Source organism: Merops nubicus, unplaced genomic scaffold (genome assembly GCF_000691845.1).
Source record: "Merops nubicus isolate BGI_N331 unplaced genomic scaffold, ASM69184v1 scaffold12617, whole genome shotgun sequence".
Lineage (NCBI taxonomy): Eukaryota > Metazoa > Chordata > Aves > Coraciiformes > Meropidae > Merops > Merops nubicus.
This window is the reverse complement of record NW_008618381.1, coordinates 57951-81625: the sequence shown is the minus strand read 5'-3', so window position 1 is coordinate 81625 and position 23675 is coordinate 57951. Positions and strand designations below refer to the sequence as shown.

General features: G+C 42.3%; 1 protein-coding gene across 1 annotated transcript in view; it reads right to left on the bottom strand.

Annotated features, from left to right (window-relative positions):
• AKAP13 (A kinase (PRKA) anchor protein 13) overlaps positions 1-23675 on the bottom strand; it is a 68348-nt gene that overhangs the window by 12284 nt on the left and 32389 nt on the right. Inside the window, exons 7-19 of the mRNA XM_008943433.1 lie at positions 22252-22377; positions 18692-18734; positions 17279-17384; positions 11691-11862; positions 8511-8578; positions 7563-7629; positions 6250-6385; positions 5171-5283; positions 3981-4127; positions 3113-3363; positions 2357-2482; positions 2144-2261; positions 879-1127 (exon numbers count right to left, since the gene is read on the bottom strand). Coding sequence (XP_008941681.1) covers positions 879-1127; positions 2144-2261; positions 2357-2482; positions 3113-3363; positions 3981-4127; positions 5171-5283; positions 6250-6385; positions 7563-7629; positions 8511-8578; positions 11691-11862; positions 17279-17384; positions 18692-18734; positions 22252-22377 — 1722 coding nt within the window. The remainder of the gene's footprint in view (positions 1-878; positions 1128-2143; positions 2262-2356; positions 2483-3112; positions 3364-3980; positions 4128-5170; positions 5284-6249; positions 6386-7562; positions 7630-8510; positions 8579-11690; positions 11863-17278; positions 17385-18691; positions 18735-22251; positions 22378-23675) is intronic.

Genomic DNA, 23675 nt, shown 5'->3' with positions numbered 1-23675 from the left:
CCATTCATGTCCAAGCACCACGGTTTAATCAGCTGATGCTGGAGTGAGAGAAGGAAAACCCAAACCTTCCTGCCAAGCCTGAGCCACAGCCCTGTCTGCTCTTACTGCTGCTGTGGCCCCAGCTGAAGCCTTCCTTGGAGACTGAGGGTTTAATTCAGTACAGAACTTCAGTGCTCAGCAGAGCGCAGCACCCTTAAAAAAACTATTTCCATCTGATCACAAACCAAAAGCAATTCAAGAAAGCACCGACCAAACAAGAGGCAGCTGCAGGGCCACCAGAGCCTCTCCCAAACAGTTTGCATCAGCAGCTCAGGGGGCTGAAGAGCAACAGATGCCTGGGAAGCCCCTCTGGAGTTCCAGGGAAACTACTGCAGACCTCAGAGCAAAGGGAAGGCAGAGCTGCTGGTGGGCAGAGCCACCAGGAAGCTGAGGCTGGCTTTTGGAAGCAGTGAGCATACTTCTGGGACCACTGCGCACGGGCACGGTGGCCTGGAGATCAGACTCACTGCTCAGGGCAGCTGCAGTCCCATCAGGTTCTCCTGGCCCAAAGGATCCCTCAGCAGCTCTGCTCCTTGGCTGACACACCAAGGTGTCGCTGCAAGCCAAGCCTTCAGCTGGCACAGAGTCACTGGGAGGAACAGCAGCTAGCTGTCTAGCACCCCAGAAACTGGGAGGAACAGCAGCTGTATCACCCCAGAAACACCACGAGGAATCGGAAATGCTGCAACAGGAAGAGAGCGTGCAGCGTGGGGCAAGCTGCTGCCAAAACCTCTTAGAGCCAAAGCACAAAGAGTCTGGAAACACCAATCTGAGAACCCCTCCTTCACCCAGAGAGGGCGAGCTGTACCCTCCCCTGGCAGGAGGCAGGACAGCATTACCTTTTAACCGTCCAGCTGCGTTTTTGAGGGAAACGGGCCCATCCCGGATGAGCTTCCGATGCCTCAGGTCCTCTCTTGCAAACATCTGGCCACTCTTCATCCTCATGATGGACTTGCTGTCCGTCCGGTTGTAAATCTCACTGAGACGCATCTTCTTCTCATAGTTGCTGACCTTGCTATTGACTGCAGCAATCACATCTTTAACGAGGTTTAACGACTGAGTCAAGTCTTCGTGTTCCACTTCGTTTTCTTTGAACAGAAAGAGAAGGACCTCAATCTCACTTCATCCTTGTGGAGTCCTAACTTTCTGATTTTACTTCCTTCCTTCCTCTTCTCCCTCCCGAATTCCCTCATTATCATTTTTTAATACTTTCATGAGACAAGCTTCTTTTTCTCCCTTAAGGAAAGTTTCACAAAGCTTTTCCTAGGGACTACTTCAGTATACCTTGTACAGGAGACAGTATAGATGAAATGCACAAAACTAACCACATATTTCAGCCACTACAGAAAAAAAACCAAGCTGGAACACTCTGGAGTCTAAGCAGGTTGCTCCATAATTAGCTACAGACAGGCTTATAGAATCACAGGATCATAGAATCATTTAGGTTGGAAGGGACCTCCAAGATCATCAAGTCCAACCACTGAGCCACCAGGGCTCCAAAGTCCTCTGCCAAAACAGATCAGAATCTGTCAGGGTTGGAAGGGACCACAAGGATCCCCCAGTTCCAACCCCTCTGCCATGAGCAGGGACACCTCCCACTAGATCAGGCTGCCCAGAGCCTCATCCAGCCTGGCCTTAAAGACCCCCAGGGATGGGGCCTCAACCACCTCCCTGGGCAACCCATTCCAGGGTCTCACCACTCTCATGGGGAAGAACTTCTTCCTCACATCCAGCCTGAATCTGCCCACTTCCAGCTTTGCCCCATTCCCTCTAGTCCTGTTGTTACTTGAGACCCTAACAAGTCCCTCCCCAGCTTTCTTGTAGCCCCCCTAAGATACTGGAAGGCCACAATAAGGTCACCTCAGAGCCTTTGCTTCTCCAGACTGAACAGCCCCAACTCTCTCAGTCTAACAACTAAATCAAGGCACCCAAATAACTAATCCTAAATGGAGATATGAAACTGAGTTATCTCATTACAGTGGCGAGCAACAATAATGACTCGATTAGTTGGTCTATTCTAAGAAAAACCACCAGCTGAAAAGGATCCAGGAAATTTAGACTAGAGAAACAAACGCACACTTAGAATAGAGAAACTGGTGCCTACCTTTGGTGTACTGCAGTATCCTTTGTAAAAGGACGGGGTACTTTGTGATTCTCTGTGTTACCAACAAGATACATTCAGAAATCCCAAGGCGCCTCACTAGGGAGCTGCTCATTTTTTTCTAAGGAACAAAGATGAAAATTTCAGTTCTGTAGCAAAATGCTCACCAGAGTGCATAATGTTTCCATCAGCTATGTCTGTTCTGCCAGGTCTTACCTTGACAAATGCCTGAAACCGCTTGTCCTTTGAGTAGAGATCTTTGAAGTTATTCACTGCCTCGTTGTGGTGCCCGCAGAATTTCCCGTACGTTTTCTTCATCCGCTCGGCACTCTCACCAGAGAACTGCAAGACAGGACACACAGAGGTCCAACCTGCCCTGAGCTCCTGGGGTGACACCCCAGCAGTGCCTGCCAGTCTCTCAAAAGAACTTGATGAAACCAAATTAGTCCAGAGCATCCTAAACCGAGCAAGTAGATCTCCAGAAAATAAAGAGCTGAGTTTGGGACTTGACTGAATGCACACTTAGTGCAAAATTTTGGATTTTACACACAGGGCTTAAAAGCCAATGACAAAAAAAAACAAAAGTCAAGACAGACAAAAAGAAGGGAGAAAGTGCAGATAAAGAAAGTAAAATGACCCACCCAAAGTTAAATAGCAGGTCAGTAACTCGGCCAAGAAACACACTGGATGTATTTTGCTGTGGGCTACAGCCTGCCTTCCAGGCTACAGTCAAACTACTCTATACCTGCCAGGGAATGCTTCTCTTTCCCACAAAATAAATTAGTTTTCATCATTAGACCTTCCTCTGAAAGAGCAGAAAGTCCTTCAAAAGACAGAAGCTGAGATTTTTACGTGTGTGGAGAGTAAAGGTGCCACCAGCTGTCATTATCTAACAGGCATAAACAGCAGGGAAGGGAGAGTGCCTGGTTTCCAGCTGTGCTCTCAGAACTGCAAACATTTTCCAGCGCTTACTTGATTCACGAGGATGTCACCTATCCTCTTGATAACAAAGTTCTTTTCACTTTTGTCTGCCAACGACTCCTTCTTCCTTTCCAGAATCCGCTGGAAGAAGTGACTGTGGATGTGCAGCAAGTTTTCCAGGCAGGGAAAGATCTTGTCCACGACTTGCTGATCATACTGCAGCTCCTGCAGCATCCCTGCGCTGTACACATCGTTCATGATCTTCAGGGTGCGGACGTGGTGCATTTCTGTCTGCATCAGCTCTGTGCAGGGCAAGGACAAGGTCAAAACCAGGGGCACTGCAGAGGACGTGGGTGTACAGCATGCAGAAAAGCTGCTGTTAGAAAGCTCCTTCCACAGCTGGGCTTCTCTAGGAGGCTTCAGAAAATTTCAGTCAAGTATTGAAGCATCAATCAATAGTTTCATGTGTGGGAGGAAGAGGGGGGGGCACAATAAAGGACACTGATGCTGAGGTCTGAACCTTCAGCACTGGTACCTGCTCCTTCCCGACACCTCACTGCCAGCTCCAACATAGTGTGTTTTTGCCATACAAGCTGTTGCCTCTGGCAGGAGATGGTTTCCTAGGTTCCCAACTTGCTCTGCTGTTAACAGAGTTTAAGTGGCATCAGCAGACAAATGAGGAGAGGCAATTTCTGCTTGTGGTTTTGTTTTTTTTTTTGAAGACTTCCAAATATGTGACATGTAGAAAGAAAGCTTCCACAGAATACATTATGTTTCTAAGAATTTCAAGAATGAAACTTTAGCTTCTGAAGAAACCAAGGCAATGTTCCTATCCACTGACCTCAAGCTTCCCAGATGCACAAGAGTAAGTCCAGAAGCTATCTACAAGGAGTGAAAAGTTAAGATGCAGGTAGCTCACCGTAAATGACATCCTGCCGCTTGACAACGTCTTTGTTCTGCTGCTGCAGGAACTTGCTGTCCACCACCTGGCTCCAGGACTCTGCCTCCAGCTGCTTGGAATCTAATTCCAGGTCTCCCATAAGCTGTCCTTCGTTCATGTCTGCACCTTCACAAAGGAATGTAACTGGAATTAGATGTGGGTAACTCGGGGTTTCTTGAGACTCCTGTCTACTCATTTATTTTTAGCCTTCTCTGCCATGCCACAGACATCACACACATTCTCCTTTACTGACACAAAAATGGCCATATGGAATTAGACCACACAAGGACCAGGTTATGAAAAGTACATTTAAAGGTTATTTGTTAGCTGCACAAAACTAGTTCACCATTTTCACACAACCCAAATTCTGGCTCAGATTCCTTCTCTGCAATGCAACAGCATCGCGGGTAAATAAAACACAACATCCAGTTTGTCTTCCTTCATTTACATCCCTGCATGGAGGGACCTTGGACCTAAGTGAAGGCTGTGTTTTCAAGCTTAGAAAGCCACAACTGATGCAGGTAGAAGTGAACACTGCATATGTTACATACACATGTACATCTCTTTAAGAAAGGTTGCTCCTTTGTGCAGGAACTGGGAAATTTTCTCTTGTCACCATGAACATGCCCTTATTTAGCCCCTAATAAATTAAGACCATTCTACTCAGGTAAATACTGGCTAAGATGTAAAAATACCAATGATACCCTTAAAAAAACACTATATATTAAAAATATTTTAAATTGAGAAATTAGTTTAACTGACTTCACTTTCAAACCCACAAAACTAAACAATATGTTTGGTCCTTCCTCACTCTGGGAAAAATACAAAACACAAGACATCAGCATGAAAAAGGTGACAGAGTGCAAAGTCTGTGGCTGTACGAATGGGCCAGAGGTGCAAAAGGAAAGAGGAAATGTTTGTCCCCAAGCTAAATTCTAAGTAACTCAACTGTAACTGAAACCTTCTATATGTTTTCCCACAATTCAACGAGCGTTGAATGGGGGATGGTTTTGAGTTTAATTGCCCTAATATTCTAAGATTAAAGTAAATGCACTTTAATTGTCCATTAGAAATGAAAACACTTGCTGCAATGCCAAAGTGGATTTTCTATTTCTGGAAAGCAGCACTGAGACCTTCCTTTTGCTATAAATGCCACAGGGATCTCTTACCTTCATCAACCAGTGACTCCATGGATTCGTTCACCCGGCTGATTTTATGTAAGGAGTCTGTTGACTGTGACAGGAACTTCCAAGTGTGTATTAAGTTGTCATCGTTCCCAACTCTGCAGAAAAACAGAATACAGAACATCATTTACAACTAAAAACAACCAGCCAAATGTACTTTCAAATACATAGCATTTTAAATATAAATTTAAAAAACAAAGCAAGCATTGCATGGTTGTGTAGAAAAAGGGACTTTTATTAATTGTATTCCAACAACTACTCACTGGGGCTCTACAAGCTGTTCAGATGTAGAGCTCTGAGTGATGGTGCTTCTTCTACAAAGAATCACACCTAAGGTTTTATGGTTTACTAACTCCTTTTTGATAGTTTCCATTTTACAGTCACTTCCCATCCTCACTGTCCTGGGCACAAACAGTGCAAAAACACAGCACAAAAGGCTATCCAAAGGCCTTTATCACTAGCTCTGGGGAAGATCAGAAATGATCTAATCAATTTCACCATGATAGCAAGATACACAAACTGTCCAGAACATGCCAATCCATGCTACTGTCCTGTGTGCAGAACTTCTCAATAGGCAGGTCGTTTTTGGTAGGAACCAAAAATGAGATTTTCTTCTATGACTTTTTGTAATTAATCATGTACAGGGCAGTCCTAAAACACCGTGAGAACTACAGCTCTGTGCCTCCAGCCTATTGCTGTGGACAAAACAGTGAATACTACACCTGACCTGCACACGCGTGCTTGCCCAGTACTCAGCCCAAGGGAAGGGAATTTCCTCCTGGAGCCCAGAGCATCTCTGTGAAGTGGCCTTGGCTATAACCAGGCTGACTCAGATCCCTCTGAACTCATGCCATGCCTAAACTAACTCAGACAATCTGACTGTGCAGAAGACAACTGACGGTATCATCTATAATAGGAGTATTCTGGCTTCGTAACCCTCTTTTGTACCTTCAGCACAAATCACAGTACACAAATTTGTTTTTAATGAGAATGAAATTTAATTTCTCTATGCTTGCAGTGTCAGGTAATGCACACACACTCACACGTGCAGGGAGGCACCTTACCCTGCGATGTTCTGTATGGAGACACTTTTTGAAAGTGCTGTAGGCTGCTGGGATCTTCTGTTGTTGAATATGGAGGTGACGGTGTTTTCATCAGGAGCGAGTATGGCAGAGCGAGGACGCTCCTTCGGCTGCGAGCCTGCAAGGGAAGGGGCAGGCAGGGGTCAGCTCCTGCAGCTGCACTGCTGGTGGCTTCAATAAACCAGGCTCTGAAATTCAGCTCCTCTTCTTTCTAGAGTCACCACCAGGAGATCTCAGCTGTCAGAAACAGCCCTGCAACCCCTGTGCAGAACTGGCGTTGCTTAAAAGATGCTTAAAAGATCTAGGTGGGATTGGCAAGTTCAGGAACATACACTTTATGTACTGGCACTGAACTTAATTTTATTTGACAAATAATCACATGTAGTAATCTACTACATTGCTTTTTCATTTCCCTGGGCCTAGAATTATATACATCCTCCTGCTTCTGGCCAAACTTTTTGAGATCTGTTTCTCCATCACTACATACCATGGAGAAATGCTAATCCTTATCTCATTATATTATCACATACCTTTAGCAAATCTGTTTAGATTGATTCCAAATTTTCCCTTCTTCAGATGCATTTCTGCTTTCTGGAGCAGTATCTTTGAATTTCATGATAAACAGCACAGTGAGTCCATCTGTATCACATAGTGTGGTTCCATACAGTGATCTCCAAGCTATCACCAAAGGAGTTTATCAAATCCTGGCACTACAGAACCCATGTGTACTCTTCACTCCTCTACCCCCAGTTACCCTGGGCAGCTTTGCACAGCAGTGTGTATCTCAGTGCAGCCAGGAAAAGTTCACAGGTATTGCTCCTATTCAAAACTCAACTTTTTGGCTTTACTCCCTCAAAGCCTAAGACTAGTGAATTAAAAAAAAAAAGTATTTTGAACAAGCACCCTCTCCACTTGTAATCTTAACAATTTCTGTCAATATAATGCTCATAGCTGGGTTCTTTCCCAAGTCAGACACCCATGTAGACATAGGCTGTGTCTTGCAGGTTTTGTGGACTTAGCAGCTGCAGCCCTCCAGCAAGCTACAGCTGTCAAGGAGCTATTTTAAATCTGAGATGACTTTACATTTGCTTAAAGCTACATGGACATTGCAGAACTGGAGGAGCTCTGTGCAACTTCAGTACAACTTCTGAAATCCCAAACATTGTTTATCATGCACAGATGAAGCTCTCATGCCTGCTTTGATAAATGCTTATCTCTCATAGTATCAAGTATTAGCTTTCAGAACAGTTAAGAACAGATACAGACCAAAGCAGAGGGAAAGGAAGTTCTCTTACTTTTGTTTCTCATGGTTACTGTGGGTAACGAAGAGGTATCATGTGCCTGCAGCATTCCTTTCTGTGGCTGAAAGAAAAATGAAATTCACTGTAATTTCTTCCTCCCTTCTCCTATCAGGCTGTGCCACATAACTAAACTAAAAAAAGCCATGTTTTTCCTGAACCCTCTCAGAACAGGTCAGCTCTTGGCTGTTAAGTTTACTTTTTACACGTGTGTAATTTAAATGTGTGTTTATAAATATATAACTATAAATGTAGAATTTTAAATCTGTCAAATGTGTTTTTATAAATACATACACACACATGTGTACCTCCCCTAGTTGCCATCAATGAAATGGGCAAAACAAGGGGTGGAGAAATGCACAATAAGTAGGAAAATGACCCAATAAAGTGCTGACAATACTGAAAAGAATTGAAGATTGTAGCTGTACAAAATTCAATGTCCTTGGAGAACTATACTGCAGAAGTCCCTCACATTTGGGGCATGCAGGAATTCCGTGTTTTCCTCATGGAAACAACAGACATATTTCATAGTTTCATTATGTATTATATACACAATGCTGCTCTATGACACAGCATTTGAGAATTAAGAGAGACATCCCTGAATTTTGCCAGTGTTTGTAATATTTTTCTCTAACTGAAGCATAGGACAGACCATCTCACCATGAGGTCCCTGTGTACTGCAGGGAACAACACAAGGAATTTGCTGCCAACAAACACCTTGTGGAGCTAGCCTTGAGAATTCACAAAGTCCCAGGGAGAGCTCCTGTATTGACACAGGACTCTGGGGAATTTTGGAAATCCCAAAAAAATTATTCATTATAGCAAAGGGGCTGAAGTTCTTTCCAAGAAGCTGGAAACTTTGGGACATATGGTAGCAATATTAGATATCTGCATGTTAAATTGATTCAACTTTTTTGTTTACTCAGTAGAGTAGAAATCTCTTACCTTCATTTTGACCTTTGCACAAGAAGCAAAACTCTCCTTACAGCCTTTGTGAACAATTGCATTGCAGTCTGTCAAAAATAAAAAAAAACAACCAATGAAACAAAACACCACAGAAAAAAGGTCAGTTTTTGCTGTTTGCAATCCAGACTGGTATCTCACACAACTGAGAACTACAACTTTCAGGCATCATTGTGGTTTACGTGAGTAGCTACAGATACTGAGGCTGCTTTCCTGGATAAGTAGCCCTTTGTCTGTTAACAAGATGTCCTCATGGAATTTAACAGCAAATTCTGTTTAGAAATCAATGCAAGGTTGTATTACCAGGGTCCTAATGGGTCTTAAATTAAAAGAAAAAAAAAATTAAACAAAACCCCCCAAAACAAAACAAAACAAACAAAGAAAAAAGGTTGAGCTATTCCTCTGAAAGAAAAGTAAGGTGGAAAGCAGAAGCTGTAGACAGAAACCAATTGTAGGGCCAGCATTTTCTCTGAAAACAAAAACACTGTTCTTATCAAGACAAGGATTATGGATCCAAAAGACAGGAAAAGACAGGAAAATTCATTTACATAAACCCAGACACATCATAGCCAAGATCTACATACAGGAACCAAGTGCTATAGTACAACAGGATTATCAGAACAAGTAAAAGGAGCATCTGCCAGGTGACCATGTCTGTGAGGTTCAGACTTCCTGCTGGAAACTAGCCTGGAGCCACTGTTCTGGTCCAAAACTACAATATTTACCACAGGAAAGAGCATCATGCCTTCACACCACCCTTTGGTGCACATATAGCAGAGCAAAAGCTGCCTATCTTTATGGGAGTGCCCTGACTTTGCCCATGATCTCTGCCGGGGGATTTCTCGGCATCAGTGTTTTCATAAAAATTGATAATTGGGTTTGAAGCATTAACTCTTCTGACAGATGAAATATGACAACTCAAAAGCTCTCAGATGAGACTCACCACCTTAGAGACAATTTGTTATTCCCACTCCTTCATGAAAACACATATTAGCACAGATCATGGATCACATTTTAGACTGGACATTATACTGCAAGTGTAAAGTTCTGAATTATTTCTAGAAGAAATATGAAAGGAGAAAAAATTCCATGCCCAGAATGACAAAATATGCTCACATTCCTAAAATTTCTTACATCTGGGCCTATTTAACAAAGCCCAGCAATAATTCTAGTATTCTGAGAGAGGTAAGGGTAAGGCCACAGGGCGTTGCTGTTTTGTATTTCCTGTGCAAGAGAGACAGAAGAAACCTGCACGTTCTTGCAAAAACCCACAAGCAGTATTTTTTTTCAGATCAAACAAGGAAGAGGGACAGAACCTGCTTCTGGTGCATGAAGATAGGCAGTGAGACAATTCAGAACCATTCAATTTGCACTCAAGCCCTGAAGGCAGCTCTTTCGTATGTGCCTTTGAGCAATAAAGCACTTGCATTTTTTAGATTAAAAAAATCTGGTTTCGGGGACTTTATTCCTCCAGTTCAACTCTTCAGCAGGCAGGAAGTTCCTCCAACTCCTCTGTACCACTAATATTAATAATTGAACCCCCCAAGAGCTTATTTTCTGCATCACTGATCATAAAAAAAAAAAGACTAGACAGAGAGCTATAAAAAAATTTGGATTTTTTACTAGCCTATTTGTTTTAGGGCATGTTAAATCTTTCAGCACTGACTAGCTGTTCCAGGAAGCTGGAGGTGTTACTGAAAAGTTGAGACATTGATTTAAAATGATCCAGCACTTTAAAAGGCATTAAGAAAAAGTTATCCATAGGCAAAGACAGAGATTATGGCAGTAAAGCATTGCTGCTTTTGTAGGAAAAAAGTATTCTGCAACAACAGAGCCTCTGCTGCTGGTTATCAGTCATTTCCAGGGCGTGTGGTGGCTGATTTTAAGATGTGATGGGAAAACGACCACTCTTAGATGTGAGTTTACAACCTGGGCCTTGACCAAACTTTCCTTGTGGCATTCATTTTCTGGTCCATGCAGAAAACTTACAATAATTTTCTGCTGCACCTTGAAAAATAAAAAAAAAATGTCTATGCTAAGACATATGACACTTGGGTTATTTTAACTCATTAGGATATAGAGAGTTAAACTGAGATATATTTGATTTTTTAAGTGGCTTCAGAAGCTGTTAAGAAAGTCAAGTGGGGAAAGGGAAAGGATGCATTTGAGAGCTTGGAATTGTTGATGTTTTCCAATTTCCCATCAGGCTGACACAGAGCGTCTTGTGCAAACAACTTGGCTGAGGTCTCTTCTCTTCCAGGAAATTCAAAAGTGCTACTGGGGATTCAGCTGGCTGCTGCTTCCCCTGCTCACCAGAACTGTTTTACACACTGCTCATCTACTAGAAGAACAGAGACAGAGCCTCCTGCTCCAGCCTGGGAGCAATTCCCATACACGCTTCGACTCATCTCCAGGCTAGTGGAGTGAAAAATACTAATAGTGAGGAACAGAGAGCCCTGAGCTGCAGTGGGAAAAAGACATTTTTGTCTGTGTACTCTATAGCTTCAGGTTGCTGCATAAACCAGACACTGTTCTGGTCTTGGCCACACAAAGGCTGCTGACCTCATCAAGCTACAGGCAGGAGAAACCATCTGATAAGAAACGAGAACCAAATCCCCAGTCTCACAGAAAGCCTCTGCTGTGCCTCCCATGCTGCCTGCACTCTGCTGCACGTACTTCACAGGCACACAGGTAGCTGCCATCTGCCCCCTGATGCAATTTCATGTATAAAGGGAGAAGAGGGTGAGTATTTCCTTTCTGTACCACACTCTTCTCACCGAGGGCTCCCCAAAGAGAACAACAGCAGTACACTACAGATGGGTGGGACACTTCTTTCCGCACTGGAAATAAAAGCCATGATCCAAGCCAGCTTTCTCTGTCCTCCATCCATCTTAACAAAGCACCTCAGCCCCAAGCCATAACATGCAGCTGAAATACCAAAGTCCTCCAGCTGACTGACACATCCCAACAAACAGGGACAGAAAACTCATTTCAGTCCAGCTTCCACAAGGCAACACGTTGCTCCATGAATCGGTATCTCCAAAGCCTCCTTCCCACCCCACATCCTTAAGCCTAAGAGGAAAATAAAGCATAAGGTTTCCATTTCCCATGTCAGATTTAATGAAGAACAAAAGGAAGAAGGGAAAGAAAACCCAGACTTACTTGCACAGTAGTACGAATCCTTATTGAAAGGTTTCATACAGTGGTAACAGGTTGCTTGGGCTACAACGGAGGTTGCAGTGAAGAGATGTCCATTTAACAGCTTCTTATCCTTTTCCTTCTCCTTGGAATCTTTATCCTTCTCTTTAGTTTTCTCTTTGTCTTTCTCTTTTTCCTGCCGAGAAAAAATGAGCAAATGCCTCGTTACTTCAGAGAGGTCTGCTCTCTAGTTACAGATTCTTCACTGTTTGCCTTTGGCACGGCGATGGCATCGATCGGCACACACCTTAACAATAGTCGTGTGTCTCTGATAAAAAACCAGCTTCCAGCCCCCAGAGATGTGGATTTAACACAGCACTGACCCCCAGAGCCTTCTGCACGGGTGTCTCACCAGCTGAGATGAAACTGGGTCTGTTCTGAAGGCAGCTATTTTATTCTACCTTTGCTTTTTATTTGCTAGGTTTGACGACTTGCCTCTTTTCTTCTTGTGGCTCTCATCTGTCTCTTCACCAATTGCAACGAATCATACTAAACAAAAGCATCACACGGGATGTGGACGAAGCTTTCAACACAATTCATTTTTAAGGCCAACCTCTAAGACTTGTGCTTTGCCACTGCATTTTTCATGGAGAACACAAGCTCTTCTTTGGTGCCTGTACAGCATCACAGCCAGAATATTTCCGCCTCTGTTTTCCCTCTGACTAGGAACTTTTTGAAAAGTTTCATTGAACCCCGAGTCACTATGTGAAGCTTTTGGGGAAAAACTCTCAAAATACAGCCCCACAGAAAGGTTGAGGAGCAAGAGCAACACCGTAAAAGATTATCTCATCATCCAGAAGCTACAGTACAACCTCAGGGCTAGTCAGTGTTGGAAAGGTGACAAGCAGAGCCAGCTTCTCCAACTCCTAGAAGTTTTTCTTACCTTTCCATTGCTACCTGAGACTACTAAAGACCCAAAACATTTCTCCCTGCAGCCTTTTGTGGATTTGGAATTCTCCCAAACAACTTTTAAAGGAAACTGCACAGAAAAAGCTCAAAATGTGAATTATAAAGTCTCCTTGTCTTTCTTTGTACCACTCTACAAAATATAAAGTGTACTCTATGTACCATACAATTCAGCTTCCAGATCTTTATTTAAACTGTTACTGCAGATTTTATGGTATCTGAAAGAGAACCTTAACCAGAAACTGATAAAGGTTTCTGCAAGCTTATCTGTGCATTTTGTTATTTATGTGCCACGTGCCCTTTGCTAAATATTCTAACAGCCTACACTGCCTAAATATCAGAGAGCTGCAGAGCAGCCCACATGAGCAACCGCCGTGAGGTGGTTAAACGAGGTATCGAGCTCTGCAGTCCCAGCAGGGAACCTTTAAGTCCCTGACAACACCCTCAAACAATTAGTAACTCAGCCTAAGGTGTCCCCTTTCCCAGCACATGCCAGGCAAAATGCCAGTGTCAGAGTTCTTCCCTGCAAAGTCTCTTTACTGGCCCCAAATGCTATTTTGTTCTGCAAATAAGCAAAACATGGAGCACTACTGTGTGGGATAATCCTGTGTGAAACAGAAAACCTGCCAGAAGGGTCTGCTTTGAGGCACATCTCTGCTGCCTTTGAGCAATCAGCTCAGATCCCATCCCACATAAACCTCCAAGCCTCCACAGCTCCATTTCTCCATCCACTGACCTGCTCACATTTAACCCTGTCCAACCTGGCAGGATTTAAGCAGTAAAACTCTGCAGTTTAGTCCTTGGCTGATGGTATCAAGCTGATGCCTGGAGTTTAGCCAGGACTTGTGAAGCTCTAGGAGAAAAGATCACCCTATGCTCAAGGCAGAGCTTGAAATCCTCACACCTAAAATTCTGAAAGGAGACCCACCATCCTATCCTTTAAACATACCTGAAGTTTACTGCAAAGCTCAGTAATTCTAGCCTGAAATTATACCCTATTTTCCTAAAAATCACCGTAAAAAACATTTTAATTCAAGCTGAACCACCCCAGGAAAAACAGGAAATGAGTGCACCACTTTCAAGGAGGAAACAGCAAACTTCAAACAGAGGATGCCAGCCATTCCACTGCAACACAAGGTCTCAAAACTAGACTTTATTTCTCCTTTTTTCTTCTGTGACAGTTATTGGAACTTTTAAAAAAAGGGCTGTAAAATCCAGCCTATTTTGCTGTACTACCAGAGCTGCCAGCATGATTTGAAGCACAGCTTCAAGGCTGGACCCGCACCGCTGTGCTCTACCAGACACGACAGGTCCCACAATTTGGCCGTTGGCCCAAAATATCAGACCCGTGTGCTGCAGCTCCAAAATACTGGAGCTTGTCATATTGGATCCTGCCCCAAAATACCCACCAAGCTCTTACCTCCCAATAGGTAAGTCCTACCAGCTTCACTGTTATCTGAGGGACTTCGGCAAACCTGTGCCGTTTTATCGACATCCTTCCCGCGGGGGCAGGAGAGATGGTCCCCAGCAGCACCAGCCCATCACGAGGGCCAAGAGCTGCCAGCACGGCCAGCCAGGGGGGTGGCAGCCAGAGTGGAGTTGAGCAAAAAGGGGAGGGCAGGATGACTGCTGCTAACTTCCTTGAAGATGATTTTAGCTACGCTGCTATCACTTTCATCTCGCCTACCCTAGTCTCCACTGCTAAAAAAAAAATAATTAAAATATTTTTTAAAAAAAAAATACAGGTAGGAAAGGATGGGATTAATATTTTTAGCAGTCACAAGGCAAAACGACACTGCCCATTTAATAGGCAAAGGGTGGTAAATCAAGCCTCTGGGATGTTTGGGAGACAAAAAAAAGCAAATTTTAACGTACCTCAGTGTTGCTATGTAGCACTTCAGTAAGCCAAGTGCTGCACAAGATCTCCTCAGAAAGGTTTCACTTGTCTGTGCTCCTCCTGCTCTGCAGGTCACCAAAATTCCCTGTCTCCTAGTCCTTTCAAACACCTGCAGCTCTTACTATAGACACTGAACTGCTGTTGGTGGTACAGCACTGCCTAATAACTGCCCACAGCCAGGAAAAGGAGAAATTACTCATGCAAATGTTTTTGTCGTCATTTCCCAGAAACTCTCTACCAAAAATGAAGAAAATTAGTATTTTTTTTCTGACAGATACAGCATGTTTTAGACTTCATGAATGCAAATCAGTGCACGCTGCTGATTTCAAGAGATTCACTGACTAATCCCCAAATAACACAAAGTCCAGACACAAACTTCTATCAGAATCTCCTCCAGTTTGTCCTCCAAACAGGAGAGTTTCCTACATAACTGTTTACACCATTTTCAAAAAGAGCTGTTGCCATTAGTAGGCTCAGATGTGCTTCATTTTATGGGTTTTTTTTTTTAGAAAATGGTGTATTTCTAAAGGTTTGGAGAAAAGTAAAACCGAGCTGGAAAGAAGTTGAAGCCTCTCTCCCTCCTGACAGCCCAGACAGCAGCAGAAAGCGACTCTTCCTGTCCAGCTTCCTCTTACAAGGTTTGCTGTTTTTAACTCTTACAGGTTAACATCAGCCATAATGCTTCTGAGGAATCAGTCTTCCCAAAATTTTTCAGATAAAATTTTTAAATGTGCAGATGAAGCTCAAAAAATGTATGTAATGCAAACATTCCTCTGCGAGCAGAGAAGAAATTGTATTTTAGTTGGCAAAAATATCAGAACTGAGCTGCAATTTTTGTAGTCTATATTATTGTTGGGACTTTGGAGCAGTTCTTTATGAACAGTTTCAGACACAACCGTGAAATTAGTGAAATCAGACCACACTTACTTAACAAAAGCAGAGTTCATATCTCAAAGCACTGGCTGTATTTTCTTACTGTTCTAACCAGACCTCTTTTAATACATAGATCTCTCCAGTTCTTGCTTTAGAGATTACACACTTGAAGTGCTGTTAAATTTCCAGAATTGTTCACAGACTGTGCAACATGCTCCACAACATCTCGCTCATGATTTGCACAGAGGTTTCTATAGAAATACTTTTTTTTTTTGGACATTGTACATTGCAGCAGGGACCAGAATTGTCTCAGAGCTGTTCAGCAGCAGCTCGAAGCTGGTGGTACTTGTCTCTTTAAAAGCAGATCTGTGAAGAGGAACTGTGCCTTGGGAAGACTGACCTCACTACAGCTCGTACCTCATTGCAAAGGTGATGCAATCTTCCACAAACATTTATCAAAATGCATGTTGGACCACAAGCACACACAACCCCAGCTATGTTAGCAGGTTCGAGCTGAAACATCAAGTGCATATGTTGGGAAAGGCTAAAATCAAGTTTGTTTGATGAAACATGACCCCTCCCATACACGGATGCTTCAGCCCAACCTTATTCTGTGATTGGCACAATGCTCATTTTGTTTCCTGTTTGCTATTCAGACACTCATCTCAATATGTAACTGTGTGTCTCAGAGGCCTTCCAATAGTAGTTATCAAGATATTAGCTTCACATCCTCTAACTACTGCCCAACACACATTGCCCACTGTGAGGTAAAGTGCTCTTAGCTTCTGTCAGACATGATAGACCAAGGAGAGATTCAAGAAAAAAAATCCAACCAAGCCAAAAAAAAAAAACCCCAAACATATATTAGTCTTCAGCAACAACAGCCTGTTTGTGTGAAGTATTTAGCATTAACATAATTATTTCTGTAACCTATGCTGCTCCCAGAAAATTCACCTGTGCTGAGCAGTGCTTAACCTTCAACAGATTAAATCCCAGGGCTTTAAACAGGGAAAAAAGGAGAAAATAGAAATATTTGCCATCACTAAAGGTCATGGTTTGAGCAACTTCTCTCACAGCGCATGAGAACTTTGTGGCAAAGGTAAAAATAAAAGGGCTAAAATAATAAAAGGGTAAAAACATTACAGGTAAAATCACTGTGGCAGACAGTCCTTTCTTATAGCACCTGTCCTCGTTTTATTAACCACCTCTCAGGTTCTGTAAAAATTAGACTCATCAATCACTGTAAAGGCATAACCCATGCCAGAGCACAACCTATTCTCTGTAAGAAATGAAACTTCATTCTGTGGGGAAAAAGAGGCAAAAAGACCATACAGAAAACTCACCTCAGATGCATTTAAATTTTAGGGTGCTAAGATTTCTCAGGTAGCTATTCCCTGTCACCCCACAACCTCCTCTTTTAAAAGGTGGAAAGGAAATACTATGCTATGGAAACGTACTGAAATACAGAATTCATCTCTGCTACTGGGGGTGTTTCACAGTTGCACACATCACAAGGAGCACTTACTTTGCTCTTCTTGCTGCTGGACATTTTATTCCTGAGGTAGCTGAAGGTGCGACTGACTTTTGTTACACCTTTACCAGCGGGGACACTGCTGCTCTCTTCAGATATGCTAAAACCAAAAAAAAAAGAAAGTTTCCTTTGATTTTTTTTTTTTTTTTTCCCAAAACAACTATTAAGAGAAAAGATTGGTTTTGGGTGCTAAGATTTCTCAGGTAGCTATTCCCTGTCACCCCACAACCTCCTCTTTTAAAAGGTGGAAAGGAAATACTATGCTATGGAAACGTACTGAAATACAGAATTCATCTCTGCTACTGGGGGTGTTTCACAGTTGCACACATCACAAGGAGCACTTACTTTGCTCTTCTTGCTGCTGGACATTTTATTCCTGAGGTAGCTGAAGGTGCGACTGACTTTTGTTACACCTTTACCAGCGGGGACACTGCTGCTCTCTTCAGATATGCTAAAACCGAAAAAAAAAGAAAGTTTCCTTTTATTTGATTTTATTTTTTTTTCTCCCAAAGCAACTATTAAGAGGATAGATTGTTTTTTTTTAAAGGACAAGTACATTTATTATGCTGCAGAATCAAGGCTAGCTTTATGGTGTTATACCAGAGAAGGTGAAGGAAAGACAAAATGCCAATCAAGAAGTTTGTCATGTATTTTAAGGAATCCTTTTAATCTTCTGCTTGTTTCCAAGCCATCTCCATTCCCAAACCATGCCATAGCACCCTCTGCTGCTCCCTGGCTAAATAACCACTAACCAGCCCACAGCACCTGCCCATTTACGTGGCAGTGCTGCAGACACACACTCAGGCTTGGCATTTAATCACCAATATTCCAGACAGAAAGCGACAGACGTCCACACATCCTCTAGAGAGAAACCTCTTTCCAGAGAACAGTATCTAATTAACTCTGAAAAGGCAGCGAGTGTCTTCAACAGAAACCACACTGTCAGCAAAGCCTCCCCTGAGAAATGAGAGTATCAACATCAATAAACAGCAGTGGTCATCTCTATTAATTGAGGTATTTCTGGGACACCAGATATTTTTTGCCAGACTTTACAGGCACAAGCTTATGACTCCTTCAGCTTCTATGGAGGAGTAAGGAATGACCAAGGAAACTATTATTGCATTAAAGAGAAGGACACGATAAGTACAACACAAACTAAAAGCAGAACAACATAAAGACAAAAACAAGGAGAAAATAGCAGTGAGCAGAGGTGAAGAGTCTCCTAGCCATAAAATAAAGCTGGAGCTATCAGAGCAACACAGAGACCAGACACCCAGTTCCTTCGGTGCCACAAACGTCCTTCCTGCAGGGAAGTGCTTTTAAAGCCAGCACCCACCAGAAAGATTATCTCCTCTCTACAGCTTGCAAGGATGAAACGTAAAGTAAAAAAACACATGGTTGTTTTTGCCTTCACTATAGAAATATTGACAGAATTAACCACAAGGAGGAACAACTCTGTTTGGTGTAAAACAGAGCTCGGAGTAAACTGATACTGTTTGATATTAGATAATCTGGTATGTTATTAGGTATGAATAAATACCAAGCCTTGTTAAAGAGAAGACCTAGAACAGACTTTCATATTCTATGATCTAAAACAGTCTTCAGCCTTTAGCCATAGGGGACTGATTTTTTCACAAGCCTGACAACTTGTGATTTCAGCTGAAGTGTACTGCTGCCAGGAAGGCTTTTGGGTGTCCAAAGCAGAGCCCATTGCAGAAGTCCCAGCAGAAGAGACGTGGTACCCCTAGAATACTGTACCTCTGAACTGGGGAACCCGTGGGGCCACCGAACGCCTGCGTACCTGGAAAAGATGGGAGGGGAGAGGGAGTGACATGTTAGACTGCAACCTTAGCCCACTGCTTTTAAAAACATAGTTAGCATATTTAGACCTTTCAAGAGGAAGGGGAAATGTTTTCCAGAAGTGAGTGTTCAGAATAGATTTCACGTGCTCAGGATAAAGCCTGTTCCCTTTATCCTTAGGTGCTCTCAAATTAGATGCTGAGGTGAAAGCCTGGTCAGTATTTTTATCATTCTTCAGCTGTTAAGCAAAGGATGTGCATCCGTTAAACCTGCTGGTGAATCAGGGTATCTGAATCACAACTGCCACTTCAATGACAAGAGGTATAAATGAGAATCATTCTGCCACAATGCTTCTACTTATACACCACTAGAAAGAACCTATTGTACAACACATCCAAGTTTCATGTATAAAACTTTTTTGCTTGATAAAATTATAGTTCATTTTCCCATAAAAATTCTGAAGCACTTCATAAAGAGTAAGGGAAACAAGGGAAGCCTTATTTGGTTTTCCACAAAACATTACCAGCCCAAAGGCTTAGTCACAAAACACTGTGCTTGAGGAAAGTCTGACTTTTGACATGAAGCTGAAGCTCTGCCAATAATACAAATTCTCTTTATGCCACAAGAAACCTGCTTGCACAATATATTTGGAGCAGATGAGGTAGTTGACACCATTTACCAGAACCACTGAAGAATACTGAAAAATCAGCATGAAATGATCCAGGGGACAGGGCTCTCTCCAGAGTAACTGGGCTTGTCAGGTCTCCAAAAAACCCTCACTACAAGCACTGTTCGCAGTTCTACCAGAAGTTCAAGAAGCAGCATGACTGATCATCCTATTAAGGCTTCTGTGTATATATATTAAAAGAAGAACAATATTTTGGCTTCAAAATCTGTTAACATATTAAAGCTAAGGGTGAATGCAAAAGAGCCACTTGACATCAGATGCAAAGATGGTCCTCTGCCCAAAAGCAGTGAGTGCCTCAGGACAAACTGTGCATGCAATATTATGCCTTATGATTCTCAAATGCGCATTTTCCTAACAGCAGGTTCAAGTGCCAACACAGCTCAAGACAGAAATATCATTTCTTCATATTAAGAAACTACAATGCAGGTACACCCCATTATCTAAACCCTGCTTGGAGATCCCTGTTAATATCTCCCTTGTAAAACTTTTCATCTAAACCTAATTAATCATCTATCCCAAACGTTGGGAAAAAGTTGGTAATACAACTTTTAAGCATCATCCACCAAATTTATTTCATATGGTAGATGGACTTGAAATAATTCATCAAGGTCCATTATGCAGAAAGCAGCAAATGGACTAGCATGTTGTCAACAAAAGAAACCACCTCACAACTCCTTAGCACTGGCAATGAATAAACTTTTGTAGGTCAAAAAATCCAAATGCTTCATAGTCATTTTCTAAAAAATAGAGACTGACTTGTCCAGACACCTGAAATCCGTGTCTTAAATATTTCATGATATCAAAAACTGCAAACTGCTTCTCCATACTCTAGAGAAAAACAGGCATGGACAGGCTAAGGAGCAGTAACCACAATGCAAGTGTAATCTCAATGCCAACACATCCACCCTGCTATGAGAAACTAACCCTAAAGATGTGAAAAAATAAACAAACCGGTCTGGGATTACTACATGAAAAATGCCCATTGTCAAAGCACTCTTATGAGTAGCTGTGGCCAAACCAACCTTTATATAAAGTCACCACAATACCCTCAAATATGAGAGAATAAAATACATGTTAAAAAACCAACATTTTTGTTTGAGACAGTATCTGACATTATTTTAAATGCTCATTGTTAGCAGCAGCACTGGTGAGGGAGAGAAGATAAATACTGGCTTACAGAAATTCCCCCCCCCAGTTCCTACACTCTAACCTGACTATTAGAAATTCATTAACTGCTTGGATGCTTAAAACAAAACAAAACCCAACCAAAAATAAATACAACCCCCCCCAAAATCCCCAAATCAAACAAACAGAAGAATGATCAAAACCCCAAATCACAGAATCATAGAGTTGTTTAGGTTGGAAAAGACCTTTAAGATCATCAAGTCCATTAACCTAACTTTACCTAGTCCAGGCAACCTGTTCAGTGAAGAAATTTTTCCAATATCCAACCTAAACCTCCCTTGACTGCAACTTGAGGCCATTTCCTCTATCCTATCACTTGTTACTTGTGAGAAGAGACTGGCACTCAGCTCTCTACAACCTCCTTTTGGGGAGTTATAAAGAGTGGTAAGGTCTCCCCTGAGCATCCTCTTCTTCAGACTAAACAGCCCCAGTTCCCTCAGCCACTCCTCATAACACTTGTGCTCTAGAAACCACCAGAAAATGTAGCTAAGATTTAGCTAAGAGCATTTTTTACCCTGGGAGTGTGACATCAACACACAACTGCATGTTTGCTGTTCACTTTGTGAGCACCTCGAATTGTGAGTTTTGTTAAAAGGAGAAGGACAGAGCAAAGGGGAAGAGGAAGGAGCTTAACCATGGGAGTGGGTAGAGATCACACCTAGGAAGATGACAAGACTTTCTCAAAGGAAGCAACAAACCAGGGAAGACTGGGAATGGAAAGGAGGAGAATTTAGATACCTACAACAAGGAGAGTGTGGAGGTTTTTTTTTAAAATTCAGGAAAACAACTAAAATTTCTGGACTGGAAAGCCATTTCCCACATCCCAGTATGGACACAAGGGATGTGGGCTAGTTTCCTTGCAAACCTTTGATCTGAACCAACTAATGCAGCTGCTCCGAATTTTCTCTTTTGCTAGAGAATTATCTGCTCTGGTTTACTTCAACAGTCTCATAAAACATGCTTAAGGAATAGGAAACATTTTCAATTATCCTTGATAAGCTTATTTAAAAAACAAGAGCAGTCTAAATTACTTTAATTCAATCTTCTGCCTTAATTTGGTTTCTTTTAAGCAAGGGAGTTAGCAGAAGAAAAAGCAAAGCTACCATGCTTTGTTTCCCAACAAAACTATTCCAGTAATACCAGGATCTAGACAGTAGACATGAACACCCTGATAATTTAAGGTGCTTGGATGCAATGCATGCTTTTTGCTCAGTATAGTTTTGGATGCTTCAACTGTGAAGCTGCAACCAAGATTTTCAAAATTTAGTATCAGGCCTTCTCTCCTCTTTTCTTCTCCTACTTCCACCGAGCAACATCCTCATTCTCATCTACAGAGAGCAAGGATCTACCCCTTCTGTTAACTCCATGCACTGCAACAATGCCCAGACAAGTATTTTGGTTTTAATAAAAAGGTAACAACCATATTGCTGGTCAGGGTGGCAGATGATTTATCTGCCACAGAGATACAGACCAAAACTAACCAGCTGAGACATGATGGTGCACTAAGACAACGCTCTTAGGCATCATGCAATGGAAAGGTTAGCTCAGTGTTTGCAAGGTGAAACTTCAAGGTCTAAAGCAGAAAACCAGATTTCCCTTTGTCTCCTCCCATAAGGGCTGCAATGCACAGAAAATGATTACTTACTATCCAACTCCTCCTCATCATCACTGGAAGAAGAGCCAATAGAAAAGAGAGTTTTAGACTTAGGAATGAGTGGAGAGATGCTGAAGGAGAAGGAGATTCGTCTCGATGGTCGAGTCCGGCCCTGGGCTGAGAAGTGGGTTAACAGCAGACATTAGAGCATGCTTGAAAATGCATTTAATAATAAAAAGGAGAGGAAAGCGGCCAAAGCAAACGAAAACCAAAGCAAAGGAAATGTCTGCAAAGCAGCTGGCTTCAGAAAAGGCACAAGAAACAAAGAACTGAGAACGTGCAGATTCCAGAGGATGCAAGGCTCGCTGCATGCATAGCTGGAGGTTCAAGGCCTTCCTGACTTCCACTGTCATCTTTTATAGGACCTCTTCACAAAGATAACATGCAAACAGTTATTTTCCCAAACAGAATGCCAACAACGCCGTGTGGATCTCTGGGCATCTGCTTCACTGAAATAACTGCCAGGGTATCAAACTAGAACAACTCAAGATCTTGGTTTTTTTAACGGTGCTTTTTGCACTTAAGTGACACAGCAAAGCTGCCAGATATTAGCAAGGATACTTACAAACAAGTGCTGCTTTTATAGTTGTCTTTTTTTTTTTTTTTTTATCTGCTTGGGAGGTTCTTGTCACTTTTGTCACTTCCATCTCTAAAAATAACCCAAACATGTTATGCTCTTCAAAGTTCCCAGCTTTAAGAAAGAAACACCTAAATTTCCTTTCTTTTCTTCTGTAATAAAACAAACAAGTAACTCTTCTCCTAAAACCCAGCCCTTGTTTTAAAGAAACTGCCTAAACATGAAGAAAGCCCCTCTGCACCCTTCTTCTGTCCTTGTCTGGAAGATGTCTGCCAAACAATGCCAAACTCAGGGACAAGTCTGTGACATCAGATCTCCCATAATTTATTTTTAAAAGCAGCTTTTGCATAGCAGCTTTGCAACAATTCTTGATTAAGTACCATCTACTCCAAAAAAAGAGATGTAGGAGCCAGCTAGCCACTTTTAACTGAAATTGCTACACAGCCTCTTGTGGGGATGTCCAGGGGTTGTATTTCTCAAATCTTCCCATTGTACAGGCACAGGTGGAAACCTGTGAGCTGTGGCCTGACCAATGTCAGGCTGCTGGATACCCATCACTCACAGGGTCCATCAGTGTGTCCTTGGGAACAATGACTGGGGAAACTGTTTCTGGGACAGGTCTGACCTAAGGGCCCTCCATGAAGCACCTGCAGTAAACATCTTTCAGTGCTTTGAAGTCATTCCATAGCATAGATAAATGAGTTAGCTTGTACAATGGGGAAAAGAGGCTGAAGACTTTATCAGTATTTAACTTCCAAGAGAAAGAAGCAGTAATTATTATTTGACTAAAACATGTCCTTTCAGCCACACACAAAAAGAATTTTTTGTATTGCTCATA